The 18,775-nt window shown below is 30.9% G+C and overlaps 1 protein-coding gene across 1 annotated transcript; it reads left to right on the plus strand.

Annotated features, from left to right (window-relative positions):
- Positions 1-8,702, plus strand: LOC114402436 (mitogen-activated protein kinase kinase kinase NPK1-like). The gene is made up of 17 exons (XM_028365003.1): positions 1-383; positions 468-509; positions 770-835; positions 930-1,040; positions 1,135-1,215; positions 1,298-1,375; positions 1,453-1,535; positions 2,898-2,982; positions 3,124-3,224; positions 3,398-3,437; positions 5,328-5,387; positions 5,470-5,516; positions 5,595-5,802; positions 5,898-6,065; positions 6,210-6,547; positions 6,636-6,703; positions 8,317-8,702. The coding sequence occupies exons 1-17, from the start codon at positions 147-149 to the stop codon at positions 8,385-8,387; spliced, it is 1,884 nt and encodes a 627-aa protein (XP_028220804.1). The 5' UTR covers positions 1-146; the 3' UTR covers positions 8,388-8,702.
- The last annotated feature ends 10,073 nt before the right edge of the window (positions 8,703-18,775 follow it).

Raw genomic sequence — 18,775 nt, forward strand, 5'->3', positions numbered from 1 at the left:
CAAAACAAAAGTCAAAAGAAGATAACCGTTAGGGATACAGTGTCCAGCGAGCGAACATCATTTGAAAAACTCATCATCTCCTTCCTTCAAATTCTGCATTCCACACACACTAACAACATCCTCCTCACCAAACCCTAACCACAATCATGCAAGACTTTTTGGGCTCCCTTCGCCGCTCCTTGGTTTTCCGCCCCGGCGGTGACGATTCACCTTTTGCCGGAATCGCCAACAAGCTCGGCTCCGCCATTCGCAAATCGCGAATCGCCCTCGAACCTCCTCCTCCGATACGGTGGCGCAAGGGCGAGTTGATCGGTTCCGGCGGCTTCGGTCACGTCTACATGGGAATGAACCTCGACTCCGGGGAGCTTATTGCCATCAAACAGGTCCATTTCTATTTCTATTTCCATTTCATCCCTTTAATTCTCTTCGATTGCATTATAATTGTTTGATTTCTTGCTTTCTGTTAGGTTTTAATTGCACCTGGTAGCGTATTCAAGGAGAATACACAGGTAAAAACGTGGTTTCGCTTCTACGTGATTAATTTTAGTACTATTATTGTGCTATAGCTTTGCATAGTTTAGCTTCGTGGAAGTGATATTAGAGTCCAGTTCATTGTGTGGAGTAAGTGATAATGCTATTTGTGTATCACTTTCCATCCTATGTGTTATGTGTAAAACAATATTACTCTTGTTTTGTGTAAGCTGGTTGATGTACTTCAACGTGATGATTGACGATGTGGAAAAAATCTCTTTCTGCCTCGTTGAGTTAGGCTAATATTCGGGAGCTCGAAGAAGAAATCAAGCTTCTCAAGAATCTTAAGCATCCAAATATTGTTGTGAGTATGAGAGTCAGAGTATTTTAATTGTTTGGTGTTTAATGATATAGTAAGTCATTTTCCCCATGTTTGCTTTGTTATTTATTTTTCATAGAGATACTTGGGAACCGCTAGAGAGGAGGACTCCTTAAATATTCTGCTGGAATTTGTACCTGGTGGATCTATCTCATCGCTCTTGGGGAAATTTGGATCCTTCCCTGAATCCGTAAGTGGTTGTTTCGTTTATTTCTTTATGAAGCACATAGAAACTTTAACACGTTCTGATTCTTTTGTTGCTCAATGTTCATTTTCTTTATCAGGTTATAAAAATGTATACAAAACAGCTTTTACTGGGCCTTGAATATCTTCACGATAACGGGATTATTCACAGGGATATAAAGGTATTGTGCATTTACTTTTATAAGATTTTCTGCCTTGGTGTTCGTCTCTATATCATGTTGATCAATGCTTTGCTGGATATAGGGTGCCAACATTCTAGTTGATAACAAAGGGTGCATTAAACTCACAGACTTTGGGGCATCCAAGAAAGTTGTTGAACTGGTATGATTGATGTTATTAGTTCATTATGATCTTACAAGCTTTTTGTGTAACTTGTTTTGGGCCATGGATTTATATAGGCTACCATCAACGGTGCAAAGTCAATGAAGGGCACACCACATTGGATGTCTCCTGAAGTTATTTTACAGACAGGACATACAATGTAAGTATGTGACTAACAGTAATAAAAATTGATCATAATGGCACAATCAAGTATTTTTGAAGGTTTATTTGTCATAATAAATGTTTCTATAAAAATATTTTTGTATGATATGGAGAGAAAGGAAAGATTTATCTGTTGTGACATGGAGTTATAGGGAAATTCTCATATTGTACAATTCATATTGAGGTGCACTGTTTTGTCACAGGAATTACAAACTTTAATTCAGTTATCAGGAAACTAGAAAGGTTATCATTTTTTAAGAGATAAGCTTGTCATTTTTTACTTCATTGAATTATTTGCTGAAACCTGTATAGTCCTCCTTGTAAAGCCACAAATATATTTTCAAAAGTTAGTCTATTATGGATTTATTTTCCTGGTTTGGTACAATCAATAATGTGTGGACCACATCTGGCTTCCTTTTTCTTATTAACATAACACATGAAAGATTTTCATTTATAGGCCTACCAGAAACATCAAAATAATTTACAGATCATACATAATAATTGAACAATAAAATAAAAGATATAGTAGTGATATTTAAGTGACCTTTATTTACATATTAAAATTAATAGAATAACATAACTTAGGATGAACAACGAAGGCATGTTTTGAGAACTTTGATGATGTACTATATTAAGTAGCCATATTGTTACACCTATCTTTGTTTTCATATTAATAAGACATTCATTTATTAATTTCTAATTATCTTAACTGATATTTCACATTACTTCTTCCTTTGAGATTTGCTATACTCTGATGTCCAATGGAATATTTCCTGTTCCAGAAGGTAGATACAGCCATACAGGCCTTAACTTGCTTCTTAATGTTCCATTCACTCTTCACTACGAACATCCGACTCCACTACCCTCCCCTAATCACCACATAACCTATTTAAGGATCTGCATTCTGGATTAAGCTTCTATATGTAATGGTTTGAGTTTTTTTAAATTGTTTGACTCATGAAGTATTGTTTTGAAGGGGTTTTTTTTTTTTTTTTCATTTTGTTGGAAATGAATTTGAGAGAAAAAATCATTGGAGTTTTAAATTAAGAGAGTCAATTATGTCTTTCTTTCTTTAAGAAGCATGTAAATTTCAGCCATTGCCAAGGCATTCAAAAGGTCCAGTGAAAACCTGGTAAACAGATAAGATTCAACTTGTATGCCTATTTAAGCTTGTTTAAATTATGTGAGTTTCATTAAGCTTGTTTAAATTATGGAAAAATCTTAACTAAGAAACAAAGGGAATAATGTTTGATGATTTGTCATAAACTTTAGCATGAGCCTATTTTCTTCATTTCAGTCATTAGATTTGATTAGAGATATAAGCCATTCTTGGGACAGAATCTAACTCGTGATTTTTTAGCTCCACTGATATATGGAGTGTTGCATGCACTGTGATAGAGATGGCCACAGGAAAGCCTCCATGGAGTCAACAGTATCCCCAGGAGGTACATGAAAGCCTCACCTAACATAGTAATCTAATTTTACCGTTGATTTTCATCAGTTGATATCTGTGTGTGTGAGCGCATGATCATGTAATTGGTTCTTTGGCATGTTTTCAGTTTCACTTAAACTTCTCTTTTTCTTAGGTTTCAGCTCTTTTCTATATCGGGACAACTAAATCTCATCCACCCATACCTGAACATCTGTCTGCTGAGGCAAAGGACTTTTTGCTGAAATGCTTCCACAAGTAAATACATACAATGCTTTTATCATTTCTTTACAATGACTATTTTATTCTGATTTCTGACTACATTTGTTTTTGAAAAGGCCAGTGTACAGTACTTTTAGGTTGAGACTTGAGAGTGTTAATGAATGAGATAATTTGAGTTTTAATCACTATGCATCAATTTATGGTGACAGGGAACCAAATTTAAGGCCTTCTGCATCAGAATTGTTACAGGTATTTTGCAAATTCCCCCCCTCTTTTCCCAACTTATACGATAGTCAATTATGATCCCATACTAACAAGATTTGTAACTGAGAGAGAACTTGTGAACTCAGAGAGAAAGTAAAGCTCTCCTGATTTCGGTAACAATTGAACTGAATGAGTGATTACATATAGTTTTAGTTCAAATATCTATCAAGCCATCAATAACTGAAGTTAACTGAAAGGAAGAACAATTATAACTAATAGTTAAGCTAACAACTAACTAACTGTGAAACTCCCCCTCAAGTTGGAAGGTAAAGGTTCAGAATACCCAACTTGGATATGAGTTCATGAAATCAGGCACTAGGGAGGGCTTTTGTGAGGACATCTGCTAGCTGTTGTTGAGAAGGTAAGTATACAAGATTCAGAAATCCAGAAATGATATGGTGCTTGATAAAATGACAATCAATGTCTACATGTTTGGTTCTTTTGTTGGCAGTGGGATTAGTGGCAAGCTGTATTGCAGATTTATTCTCTCATAACACCATAATGGATGGTATGGAAATCTCAAATGAACGGTGGTTGTTAATCCAAAGTAGCTCACTGGTAAGCATGCAAGAGACCTGTACTCAGCCACTGCAGAAGATTTGGCTACTGTGGCCTGCTTCTTTGATTTCCAAGAAATAAAAGGACCTCTCAGGGACACACAGAACCATGTGGTCAACTTCCTTGTCACTTGGAAGCTACCCCAATCAGCATGTACATAAGCAGTGAGCTTGGTGGCGGACTGAGAAGGAAATAGAATGCATTGACCAGGAGAGGCTGTAAGATACTGTGAAATATGAAGCAGTGCTTGCAAATGTGGTGTTTGAGGTGCTGACATAAATTGGCTAAGTTTGTTCACAGCAAAAAGATGATATCTGGCGTTAGGACTGTCAACTGTGAGATACAATAGTTGATTAAGTAGCCTACCTGTGCACCCCCTTGAGTTTAAGGTTGGGATCCATGGGTAGGCTTGCAGGCTAGCAGATGTAAAATCAGTTTCTTCTAGTAGCTGAATGGTGCATTTTTGTTGGCAATTTCTAAACCATGGAAGAATTTGAGATCACCCAACATCTTCCACTTAAAAGTGTTTTGGAGCATGGTGGTGGTTTGGGAGATTAGTAAAGCATTGGGGTTGGCAATGATGATTCCATCTACATATAGTAGAATTACTATGTTCTAACTTGATCTTGTAGTGAATGAGTGATCTGCACTAGATTGAATGAAACCTGAGCTGGCGATGGCATGGGAGAACTTTTGGAACCATTGTTTTGATGCTTGTTGGAGACCATAAACAAATTTGTTGAGCTTGCAAGCTAGGTTCTCCCCCTTAGTATGCTACCCAAGAGGGAGTTCCATATGCACCTCTTCAAAGAGAACACCATTTAGAAACCCATTGATGATGTCAAGTTGCAACTTGGACCAATTTTTCTGAGCTGCAATGGAGAGTGAAATTCTAGCAGTGGTTAACTCACTGGTGAGAAGATTTCCAAAAAGTCCAATACCTGCTTGCTGTGTGTAGCCTTTAGCTACTAAATGGGCCTTATGCCTATCAATACTTCCATCTGCCTTAAACTTAGTGTTGAGTATTCATCGATAACCTATTTTCTCCTTCATATGCTCTAAATACCATATCAAGGTTTGCAATCAAGAGAAAACTCATGAACTTAGAGAGAAAGTGAAGCTCTTGTTAATAGACTTCAGTAAAAATGAACTGGTTTTGATTTAAATATACATCAAACCACCAACAACTGAAGTTAACAGAAAGGTAGAACAGTTATAAATTACAACTAAGCTAACAACTAACTGTGAAACATACATTTGAATTTGTTTGACTTAGTTTTTCCTTTGTAGTGATTCTGCCTTATTTATTATCTGCAGCATCCATTCATCACCTGCAACTATCATGGATCTTATTCAATATTACGCAGTTCAATCAGGGTTAGTATCCACATTGCGAGTATATATGATGCAAGCATAACTTCTCTTGCTTTTTATGAACTATTTATTTTTCCTAAGTCAGGACTCTTGCAATAAGATGGCAACATATGGAATGAACTCTAGAAACTTGTAAGTATATCTTCTGTTGTTTGTGAAACTTCTCATGGGTATGGAGCATCAACTAGGAATACCATATTGGTTGTGCAGCTTGGATTCTGTCCAGGGATCAACTTGCACGGGCTTAAAGGATGTTTGTCAGATAGATAGCATACAATTCTCAACTGTGTATCATAAAGCAGATTCCTACCAGAGAGCAAGCAACAATGATGATGACATGTGTGAGATGGATGAAGATGACTTTTTCATTGATTCATCAGTAAAATCGAAATCTCTATTGGCTTCTGATGATATGAAGGTGCCAAGTTTGTTTTCTGTTTGTCCACTGTTTCCGATGTTTCATTTCATGATTAGTAATTTTTTAACACTGAGCTGATATATTTGCTGGAATAGAGTTTCAATCCTATGTGCAAACCTTTGGATGACCGGCCTTGCAATTTTGATGAAACCCAATATTTGGAGAAAAGCAGACCAAACTTGCCATTTTCAAGTGAGGCTCTAGGAACTGAAGATGATGATGAAGTTACTGAGTCTAAAATTAGAGACTTCCTGGATGCTAAGGTTATATTTTAATATGAGACCATATGTCTGTTGACTTTCAATATAGCATTATTCAATGGCTGTTACCTTTTTATTTTTGTTTACCTTTTTGTTTAAATCTAGCACCGTTAAAATTAGAAACATTTTTTTAATGAATTACGTTAGGCCCTTGAACTGAAGAAGCTCCAAACACCTCTTTATGAAGAATTCCGTAGCATATCAAATGCAGCCATTGCTCCAGCTCCCATCAAAGTTGCCAAGAGTAAAGTTATGTCAGATGTCTCAAATGTAACATCATCAATAGGCAGGTCAGCTAGTCAGGCTTGGAGACGATTCTCAATGGTTGGCAGTGCTAATGTTGCAAGCCCTGGTGGGAGTCATACCAAATACCGATCAAAGCTTAGTGGTGCTCACTGTCGACCTTTGCAGGAAATTCAACCATCTGATCTTAATCAATCAAAGGAGACTCTTCATAATGCTGAGCTGGAATCATCTAGTGTAAGGTATGTATCTGGTGCTTGATAATGGCTGCAATTTTATTTATTCTACCGGTGTACAGAAATTGAAGACTAAAAATATTTTCATTTGCAGCTCAAGCTTCTCTGAGAGGCAAAGGAAATGGAAGGAAGAATTGGTTGAAGAGCTTGAATGGAAGCGAGGCAAGTTTTCTCTTTTCTCTGGCAATTATAAAATGCAGTTTACTTTTTTTTTTCTCTCTCTTTTGAAGGATGAGAACTGGTGTATTTTTCCATTTTAGAATATAGTCTTAGGGGTTAACAGATACCAGGTCCCCATGATTATAAAATGTTTATGGTATGGATATACTAAAGTCATTTTGAAAGAGTATAGATTCCTTTCCTGCTATTTGGTCAGCTGCAAGATGAGCTAGTAAACCCTGCACTCTATCTCTTAGCAAAGAGAACGGGCAGACATTGCCACAGAACTTGGAAACGTCCATAACAAGATGGACTTGGACTTGGCCCCATAGATCTCTCATTGAGAGTTTAAGGACCTTTATCTTCTAGCCTAAAGGTTGGTCCAAACACAGTTTCAGTTTAAATTAGCAAGAGACGCCTAGAGTACAAAGTTTAGAAAATTTTGTACAATTAAACTTGATGGAAAATATTAGAGGACATAAATAGAAATATTCATGTTCCTTAGTAACCAACCCATCTGCAGGAGTGCAGGTTGCAGTTTGGAACTGATTACATTTTAGGTATATAGTTCTCCTAGATGTGCATAACACCAATTGGAGGTGGTCACTTGCCCGAGCCTTCCAACTTGTTATGAGAGAGTTTTTACAAATTAACTTATGCATAAACTAATTTGAGTTTATGGAGAAGTTCATTTCATTTTTTTCTTCTTATTTTCTTTTACTAAAAGTGTTTATGGATTAACTTACTCAAATAGGTCTTAAATGGATCTCTAATTATTAATACAACATTTGTTCAGCATTTATCTTTTTTTGCCTAGTTACTAGCTATTATTCACTTCAATTTTACACTTTTAGCAATTACTCCTAAAGTTTTACGTTTTTAAATTACCCATCTGAACCTTAAGCATTTAGCTGTAACTATTATCATCATGAATGGATCTCTAATTGCTAATACAGCAGTTTTTCAGCATTTATCCTTTTTATGTCATGTTACAAATTATTCACTTCAATTTTACTCTTTTAGCAAATTACTCATAAAGTTTTACTTTTGTAAATTACCCATCTGAACTTTAAGCACTTTAGCTGTATACTATTTTCATCAATCTTAGCAAAACATGTCATTATCTTTAGTTTTTCTTCTAAAAAAATGCTTCCCTTGTATGAGTCTTGGTAATTTGCCAAAAGTTGGGAAAGAGTTTCGATGAATAAATGATAAAAGTTGACGCAAGTAAATTGCCAAAATTAAAACTTTAGCAGGTAATTTGCCAAAAGTCTAAAGGTTAAAGTAGGTACCTTATTTATTGCTAGAAAAGAATCGTCTGGGCTGATTTTCTTTCCTTAGATTTGCTAGAAAATCAAATCCAGATATTCTATTTGAAACGCAACATGCAAGGAAAATGTTTGTACATTAAAGTTTGATGACATGACGTTTTACCTTGAATTTTATGCTGGGTAAAATTAATTTTAAACTATTTCTGAATTTAAATCTTTTCTTAATTTATTCCCTTTATTGCTTTTGTTTTGGTCTAGATATGCCCCTATATATTTTTGTTAGTTATATGAATTTTAAAATATGAATATTTTTTAGAAACATGACAGTAGTAAAGTATGTTTCAGAGATGATGCGTCAGGCCGGAATTGGAGGGAAGATAACATCTCCAAAGGATCGTAAATTTTATGGAGACTGATGGATCCACCCTTTGCTTTTCCAGGCTACTGATTTATTCATCTTGGCATTGTCCTGCAGGGAGAAGAAAGTGTTTTTCCTTGGGAGAAGTCATGTAATCTTGCAATGTCATCAAATTAGATGTTGCAACAAAGAGTAGGAAATATTGGTTCAGCAGAAAAATGAAAAATTAGCAGTATATTGATTTCCTTCTCTTTGAATGTTTTGTCAATTCAATGTAATATAGCGGGGGATATGCATATAGTGTACTGAGTTGTGTATTATGTATAAAAAATATTCTCTTAATGGAAAGAAGCAAAGAAAATTTAACCGAGTACAAATTTGAGTATAAAATAATGTTTGTGTGCTTGCCATTATTTAATTTATTTTGGCTGGATAAACACTTTTGAGGATCGTGATTATAAAGGTTAGTATATTAGTAATTACTATTTAACAGGTGTTTTGACTTGCAAAATAACAGAAGCTGTGGGTATTCTTTTTCTTCCCCTGTAAAACAAAAACAAGACTACCACTCTATCCTGTGTTTTAATAAATTATTATAAGATGCATTCTTTAGGTCTTTGTCATAACCAAACCCTTTTCGCCTTATAATAATGCTTGATAGAGTGATAGTGTGAGGTGGGATCGAAACCCTTAAAACACGAAGAGATAGGGATGTCACCACGTTTAAATTCAACTCAGGACTTTGAATGCAATTGATTCAAGTCCCTATTAGTGCATGTGCATCTATGATGCACATTTGAATGGCCAAAAGCCATATCCCTGTGAATCATATGGAAACCACTGTCAACAGACAAAAATCAGAGGAAAAAATTCCTTGACTCCTGCTAGTCGTTAAGCAGGGAAAGGGGGAGTTGAATGTAGATATGTGCCTTTAGTTCACGTGTAAAAAACAAAGGAATGTCATTTAATTGAAAATCAAATTTGGACTTTTGGTTTCAATTGAATGAAGGTTAAAAATCACATGGAAACAGAGAAAAATTACTTCCCGACACCATAGTTATTTCCATTTATTGTGAGGCAAAAAAACGTGAGAATGTGCTACACACGTCTTTGACTTAGAAGAGACTTTTATTTACAAGGAAATTATTTTTGTGGGTAACGAAGGAGCTAGGGGCTGCTTGACTTTTGAATTGCCATGTTACTACTTGCGGCTTATCCTTTGATTTGTCTATGTGCCTCCCAAATTAAGCACAGTTTATGTTATTGGACCCTGCTTGCATTCATTTTCCATGGAAAAAAATCACAATAAGTTCTTTTTGTTCCCGTGAAATTATGGTGGGGATCTTTTGGGATCTATAAATCCCGTTTCACATTGGTCGTGGAGGTCAAAAAAATAGCAAAAGATGCACTTTTTCCTTGATATTTTTCAATTACACTGTTTTGATCAAAGTTTTCAGCAGGACCCCCCCCAAAACAAGGGAAGCAGATGATTGAAAAGAAAATATTTGGGAACGAGGGGCTGAATTTTGTGTTGTAAGAAAAGGCCAAACCAAATGAAAAGATGTTTGCGCCGGATGATTCCAGGTGGACGTGTCTTTTTCTACTGGGTTATGACAAAGAAAACCTCCAAACGTGAAAGACCTGGATTCTTGGTGGATCAACATGATTATGAAAAGGTGCATGAAAAATATCATTTCTAGATTGGGAGAGAGAAATTAACATTAATAAATATGAAAAAGATGTTGCTTTCAGTGGGAGACCAAAAAGAACAAAAAATTTGGGCTGTTAATTTTATGAAACTCACCTCCTTTTCGGTGGGTTTTATTCACCGTTATTTAAATTTCAAGCAGTAGTTCAGAGATTAATATATTGTAGAAATGAAATTTATTATGAAAGGTTGGTCTACATTGATTCCCGAGTCCAAAATTTTTTTGGGTCGTTAGTTTAGGAACATATTACTAATTTACCATAGTGGAATTTGGTACATGGAGTGTTTTCCCATTCATGTAAAAGTGATATAATAACAAAAATATAATGTTTTTAGAATTTTTACAAAAAACAAGATTTTCTTATTTGTAGAAAATAATAAAATATTCCTTATAAAATATTCTTGATAATATTAAAATGTAAAAAGTGAAAATTAAACTTTCTCGTGACAATAAATTATAAATTTACTGATTTTTTTTATAATAATTGACAGTGAACGTATTACTTTAAAAAGATAATAAACCAAATATATTTATAAAATGTTCAAGAGTCGCATTTTTTTTAGAAATTTCATTCCTAAGACAAAATTGCTTCATTATTTTCTCAAGAATATTCATTAGCAAATAACTAAAAAGAAAAAACAGAGCATATAAAGATCATTACAAATTAAATCTCAAAAATCTTTTGGATACGGTCTAAAATATGCTATAGGTTTACGTAAGGTTTAAAATTTTGATCCGCAGAATCTGCAATGCTGGAACACCGACAGCCGTTATTTAAAATATTAGGTGTACCATTTTAAATATGTTTCTAAGGAAATAGACAAATAGTCATCGATTGTCAAAATCTTGCTTCCAAATTGTGAAATTAACGTGCCATGATTCTCATGAAGACACTCTTCTGGACATAACAAGTGACTTGGTATCTCTGCCAATCTCTAGCCTTCTTTCATGGCAAAACAATATCTTTATTTTGCTGTATATACTTGATCTTATATACTCTACATGTTACGTGCATTATTGTTCTTTGAAGACAAACCAAACCATAGAATCCCAAAAGAAGGGCATATTATATACACACGTGAGATTCTTATATTTAGAGCAATGATGGGTATGATTGAAAGTTGTCTCTATGCTGGTTTGGTCCTCTCTTTAATTTTATCACATTGCAAGTTTTTCAGCTAGGTTTCTTTCTTGTGGACTAAAAATATTTGGGTTATATGTATTGTCCAATACTCTCTTAAGTCATTAATGGAATTATCTGAAAGCGAACAAAAGAGATGAATTAGACATGTTGTGGTCCAATTGCTTGTACGTGGAAGGATTAAAATCAGCAAGATATCCCCAAGATTTGTGGGTACTATATCCACCATATCCAAAGAAGGATTCGTATTTGTAGCAAGGTCTACACACTAATAATAACGATAGCGATGCATGAGCGTGTGTATATAACACATGCGTGTAGCTTTCTGCTTAAGAGAATAAGGTTTTGATAGTGCACCACACTGCACCGTCACACTCATATGGCTGCGAGCTTATCCATTTTTGTTAGCGAAAGACAGTGGCCTTATGAATTTATGCTAGATAAACTTAAAAAAAAGATCCAACCCTTTTCCTTTTCCTTTTCCTTTTCCTTTTGGAGCAAAACTTTTGTTTGGTACTTCGAAATAATGATGAATACTAATGAATTTATGGTACTCGTATTGTTGTTATCTGATACACTTCTCCAAGAGTAATAATCTGTACGAGGAGAAAATAATAATGTAAATTAAGTTAAACATCTTTTATAAGTAAAAATTAATTTGTGTATTTCAATTTTTATTAAAAAAAAATTATTTAATTTTTCTAAAATCTGAGCTTTTACACTCTCTCCCCCAGTATATTTAACCAATGAATCTCTCCCCCAATAAATGCTATCTCTCCTAAGCTTTTACACTCTCTCATTTGAACAAATAGTTTAATTGAGGTTGGAGTGCTTGCAAGTGATCGCATTTGGCTCGGTCTATCTTTTTTTATTGAGAAATATTAATTTGTTAGAATATTAATTAATGTTATTAGTAGAAGGAATAAAACTTGTGATTTTTTTATCGATAATTAACCATTCAACTCACCTTATCTTATGATTAAACGACCATGTAATTCCACCATCACCAAACAACTGAAGCACTCTACCAATTGAAGCCTGGAAGTCTCTTAATTGGACCTAATATGTTCAAACTGAACATGTTCCATATGGGTTTTCACTTTTCTATATGGATATATAAATTCATGAAGGACATGATGTGGTACATAGCCAAATAACGATTGATCATTGGTTCACTTCTCCATTTTTGTCTCCTTAATTTGAGTGGGTGCAGTGTGTGCTTGTGTCCATGGGTTGTTGAATTTAGTGGTGGGGTCTAAGTTCTAAACTAAGAAAAATGATGGAATGCTTATGTGACAAATGATGTTCCTTTTGTTGGGTGACGCCATAGCAGGTTAGACCCACCAAGAATGGAGAAAGGATCTTCATTGCAAAGTTCAATCTCTCTTCTCCTTTCGAAAAAAATTATTCAAAGCGCGACCCATTCCCTCTGTTGATTCATTCATACTAATCATTCTTTGTATTGTTCAATCATAAAACATTTTTGTTTTCATTTAAAAATTAAGAATGGAAGTGCATTTTCCATTCAAAAGTTGCATAACATCATATCCGCACTGAATTGTCCATTTGTGGAAAAGCTCATCCATGCAACCTAAACAAACTGAAAAATGAAAAAACTAAAACAAAGAAAGCAATTTGTGGAAAATATCAATGTAATAATATTAATCAATACAAACTTACAAGTTAGAATGAAGTTGCCTACATGCATTAAGTTGTTCGTTCTTTTTAATCATCTTTTGTCTTAGTGCCAAAGTAGGTGTTATTTCACAATTGGCTTTCTAGAAACTTTGTGATAAGAAGAGAAAGTGTTTATTTCTTTTGCACATAATAAATGAAAGTGAAAAAGGCTTTCAAATTAATGCTTAACAAACAAGAAAAACAGCTGTTTCTTTTGCAAATAGGTTATGAAATCCATTGTGATGTGCATTCAGGTGGCCTCCTAACAGTTGTGTCATTTCGTTTTACAGATGGCGCAATAATAATAGTTGACATTTGAAATTATGGATTAGATCAAATCCAATGACTTCGTGGATTGCATAGATCTACTTGGTACCCTTTTTAGGAAGAAAAAAAAAGGGATTTTTTTTTTAATCCAAGCTAACGGATTCTCAAGCCCACAAATTATCTTTATATTTGTGTTTGGTTTAATCAATGGCATCAGCAGTTTTAGAGCTTTACTTGATGTGATTGTTCAGGACTTTGTTAAAAATTGAAAGTTAACGTGACAAGTTGTTAGGTTTTGTAATCAATATATTATGTAAATAGGGATTTCGGTCATATATATAAAAAATTAAGTTTAATTTATAGTATGCAAATACATTAATATTTTAAGTTTTTTTGGAAGCCTAACTTTACTTTCTTTACCTTTTCACATGCACATCTAATAAAAATTAAAGCAATAAATATATAATAATGAGAGAGATTAAATGAATAATATGTCAATGAAAATATTTGGAAAAAAAAATAAGCGTGTCTCGTTAATATTAAGAATAATTTAAAAAAAATATAAATTTAAAATAAGTTTAATATTGTTATTTGAATTAAGTATTTTTAATCAAGATAAATTAATTAATTGAGTCTTATAAAAAATTTGAAAGAGTGCTAAATTTGAAATGAATTTTACGGGATGAGATCTCCTATGTTCGAAAACAAGTTGAGGGAAGACAGCCCCGTGTGACCACGTCATGAACTCATGATATTGGGACATTGACTGGTCCACTTAAGACAACAAACAAAGCTGAAATCAAGAATGTCTTCCACATTAAAGAAGGGAACATAATAGAAAGAAGAAAAAAAAAGGTATTTTCATTTTCTTTATAGTACTGGTATTGTCTAATAAGATGCATTTTCATATTTTGCTCAGTTTTGTAGAGAAAAATAAAAAAAAATATAGAAATACTAAATCAACTTGTTACCTTCACTATAATAAAAATATTTAAAAGATTCTAGGTAAAACAATAAGAAATACAAGATTCATAAAAACAATTTTCCGTCTATTCTTTTTCTGCCATATTAAAGAATGCAAAATATACGTGGGCCTCACAAAAAAGTTATCCATGCAAATCTTTTATATATATATATATATATACACACACACTAAAACACACTAAATAATCATATTATTGAACATTGCATTTATTTTTCTTTTTGAATTTTCTCTTAAATATCTCAACATCATTAATAACCAAAATTCTTAAAAAATCTACATAAAAAATTGATAAATTACAGGTTTCAACTTCCATATATCTTTAAGATAAATGTGATTTTTTTTATTGAAGTTCGAAAACTTTCTTCATTTTGAACTAATATAATAAAAAATCAAAAAAAGTTAGACAACACACAAAAGTACTCGTGCTTCTTATATCTTTATTTTATTTTACTTTACAAATTTGTTCACTTTAAATTAGTTAAATCTAACAAAAATCATTTTATATATGAGAAACCAGCATATTCACTTGTAGTTTTTCTATTATAACCAGTATTTAATTTTAATTTCTCAACAACTGTTTACTTTAATAGTTCTTTAATTTTTTAATATTTTTAATCAAGTGTTTCTATGATTTTTTTTTTTATAAAATTCACAAATTTCATTTTCCTTTTAAAAAAATTTCAAACTAGGTAGTTGTAAGAAAAGAGGAAATAAAAAGTTAAAATGAATCAAACTTTTTTATAAGTTAAAATCAACTTATATATTTTAACTTTTTTTAAAAAAAAAAAAACTCATATAACTTCTTTAAAAGTTAAATTGTAATTAATTTTAATTTATAAGATAAATTTAATTTATTTTACCCCTTTATTTTTCTCCTAAAAATTATCAAAATCAAGTCTATTAAAAACATTGCATTTGGAATTTTTTTTATTAATTTTTCTCTTAAACATCTCAACATCATTAATAACTAAAATACTTAAAATTCAATTTATAAGTTTGGATACTTCTAGACTCATCTCTTTAATTAAGGTAAAATGACAGGAGTAAATGCATTTTTTTTTGTGAACACTCTTTAAATTAATTTGGAGGCTTTTTTTCATCTTAAACTGACATATATACCATCTCCTCCCTCTAAATTTTTTATAATAAAAAGTATTTTAAAAATAGACAGGGACAAAGTACTCTTGCTTCTTAGATCTTTACTTCTTTGCTTTACAAGTGTATTTATTTACTTTAAATTACACACTCATAAGAAAAATGTTCATTAAACTTTTATTTTTTTTATTATGATAAATATGTAATTATACGTTTCTAATAACCCTGCACTTTCTAATAACCCTGCACTTATAGAATCTTCTTGCTCAAGGGTAAATCTCTTCTACTGTGCTACATGTTAATTCCCATTAATAAATTGCACTATTGGGTTTTTATCCAAAAAGGGATATTTTTTTTTGTATTTTAATGGGGTTATTTTTGAATTATTTATCAAAAGGGATAAGTCATGACTTCTGAGTTACAAGTTTGTGTTATGACTTTAATTTTTTATATTTTTTAAACTGAAATTGTATAATTATTTATGATTTCAGTGTAAAAAAAAATCAAAGTCGTAATATTTTTTTTTTTTTAATTTGGATGACAAGGATTGGTGCATGAAGAGGAATGGATGGTCATGGAGGCTCCTCTCCACGACTTCACTATTTTATTTTTTAAAATTTTATAATATTTCATATTATTATATATTAAAATATTATAACTCTTATTATTATTTTAGGATTTAATGTGTTAATAAGTTATAACATATTAAATAAACAAAAATATTTAAATAAAATAATATTAAAAAGATATAATATATTTTAAATAATAAAATATTACAAAAATATATAACATATTAAATAAAACCATAAAAAATATACAACATATTAAATAAAAATAATAACAAGTAAAATTAAAATTATTTATTTAATAATTAAATAAATAAAGCTTTCTAAAATTTTAAAAAATTAAAAACAAAAAAAATAAAAAAATTGCGTAAAAAAAATAATTATTAAGAATACCCCTTTGGGTAAAAATTCTTAATAATTTAAAAAAATATTCCAACTTTTAAGTCATAATACCAAAAAAAATACGGTTTCTTTTATCCAAAAGGGGTATTCTTAATAATTAATTTTTTACGCAATTTTTTTAATTTTGTTTTGTTTTCAATTTTTTAAAATTGTAAAAAAAATAATTTATTTAATTATTAAATAAATAATTTTAATTTTACTTGTTATTAGTTTTATTTAATATGTTGTATATTTTTATGATTTTATTTATTATGTTATATATTTTTATAATGTTTTATCATTTAAAATATATTATATCTTTTTAATATTGTTTTATTTAAATATTTTTATTTATTTAAAATTTAGATAGTATTTTATTTAATATAACTTATTAACATATTAAACACTAAAATAATAATTAGAGTTACAATATTCTAATATATAATAATATGTAATATTATAAAATTTGAAAAAAGCAAATAGTGAAGTAGTGGACTTCACTGGCCTCCATGACTGTCCATTCCTCTCCATGCACCAATCCTAGCCATTCAAGTTTTAAAAAAATATTATGACTTTGAAGTGGTAATAAAAAAAACTTTACTTCACAGTCATAAAATATAAAAAAATTATAGTGAAATCATAAATAATTTTGTAACTCCATTTTTTTTAAAAAAATATTATGACTTTCAAGTCGTAAAATAAAAAAATTAAAGTCATAAAATAGGTATTATGACTTCTAACTCAAAAATCGTAATACATGTTACGAATTATCTCTTTTTGATAAATAATTCAAAAATAATCTTAAAAAAAGGAAAAAAAAAACCCTTTTGGGTAAAAAAAAAAACTGCACTATTGACTCGACTTTTGATATAATGGCATTTCTTACCTAGTTAGTTGCACCATTGCCATAAACTAGTCGTGAACTGTATGACTGAATTATATATATGTTTATATAAGCAAATTAGACATTTTCAATTTAAAATTTAATATATATATTAGTTTTCATCACTTTTATATTATTCAAAATGTCCAACTCTATATATAGTTGTTGGAAGTAGTTTTGGGAAGTTTAAGTAATGCATTACGGCATTACCGACACATTAATTAGCAACCTAGATTGACATTTGGTTGGGGCTATTAACTACCATACATGATTTATTGGGAAGAAAGACATGCACACTTAATAGTTGATGACGGAAGAGACAAAAAAGCATGAGCTTGGGAACTTTGGAGGGAGTAATGTTACTGCTTTCTATGTCGGTTGAATATTGTTAGTACTACAAAGTTTGCACATGAGAGGAGCGTACGGAGACAGGAGGATGACCTAAACTACAGCACAGGTCGGTGCACAAACATGTGAGTAATTGGATGCGTGCGACCCACCTCCACCTCCACCACACTATCACCCCCACGTCACCCATCAACCACCTTTTTCTTTAGGGAAAAGAGTATCTATTGGTTATAACTTTTTTAGGTTTTATTAATTAACTTTGACTTTTTATTCTCTATGATTATTTTTTTTAAATTAACTGAAAAGTTAATTAGTAACTTTTAAAAAATTATTTTACTCAATTATAAGTGCTTGATAACGTATTATTTGTTGAAATAACTGAAAATATAAAATTATATAAATAATATAATAATTTTTTTCTTAAATAAAAAGAATTATAAAATAAATCTTATAAGCATTCAAGAATAAAAATAAAATAAATATAAAAAATTAATATTTTAAAAATATTATTTTAAGTATCATCTTAAAAAATGTTAAAAACTAATAAAAAAAGTTCATTTATCAAACAATTAAACTAATTTTTCAACTAATAAAAAAAATTAAAAACTAACTAAAATATCTTATAAAAAAAATTTTATTTCACTTTTAATCCAAACAAACTATTATTTATTGTTAATTTATTAATACACTTACAGTGCACCATAATTTTAATTTTCATTTCTGTAATACCTATTTTACTAAATTACATACTAAAATCTTATCCATATATACTTTACTTTTTAATAAATAAATAAATAAAATCTGAGAGTAATTAAATAATATATATTGGACTAATGTTTATTGTAATAATTAATACTATTTTATTTTTATTCAACTATAAAACATAAAATATAGTTATAACATTTCATTTTTATAATTTAAAATATCCACTAATTAGAATCAATGTCAATAATTATCATTATACAATAAATAATCCTCCTATCCCCTATATATATATATATATATATATATATATATATATATATATATATATATATATATATATATATATATATTTATTTATTTATTTAAGTCTATCTACTTCAACAAATATTCACTCCTCTTTTTATTTACTTTCATTTAAATATTTTTTTCTCATGAAAAGTGAACTTCACTCTTGTAATTAGCATGCGTCTAATATATCCTCTTATATTTTTATTATTTTTTTATGGACCTAAAACTTCCTAAAATTTAAGTTTTAGTAATCTTATTTTTAGATTAATCCTTATGAGTCATGGATAAATACTTTATGGGAAGGGAGCGAACAAAAGATGGATTACGTCAAGCTATGTTTGGCCCTAAGTAGGGTAAACAAAAGACTAAATCATATATTTTTTTTATCATAATCAGTCCAT

Source organism: Glycine soja, chromosome 20, assembly GCF_004193775.1.
Source record: "Glycine soja cultivar W05 chromosome 20, ASM419377v2, whole genome shotgun sequence".
Taxonomy (NCBI): Eukaryota; Viridiplantae; Streptophyta; class Magnoliopsida; order Fabales; family Fabaceae; genus Glycine; species Glycine soja.

Excerpts from the sequence above, each read along its gene's own strand:
- LOC114402436 (XM_028365003.1), top strand. The coding sequence starts at position 147 with ATGCAAGACTTTTTGGGCTCCCTTCGCCGCTCCTTGGTTTTCCGCCCC. Across the intron at positions 2,983-3,123 it reads GTCAACAGTATCCCCAGGAG|GTTTCAGCTCTTTTCTATAT; the intron begins GTACATGAAAGC and ends TCTTTTTCTTAG. Across the intron at positions 3,438-5,327 it reads CTGCATCAGAATTGTTACAG|CATCCATTCATCACCTGCAA; the intron begins GTATTTTGCAAA and ends TATTATCTGCAG.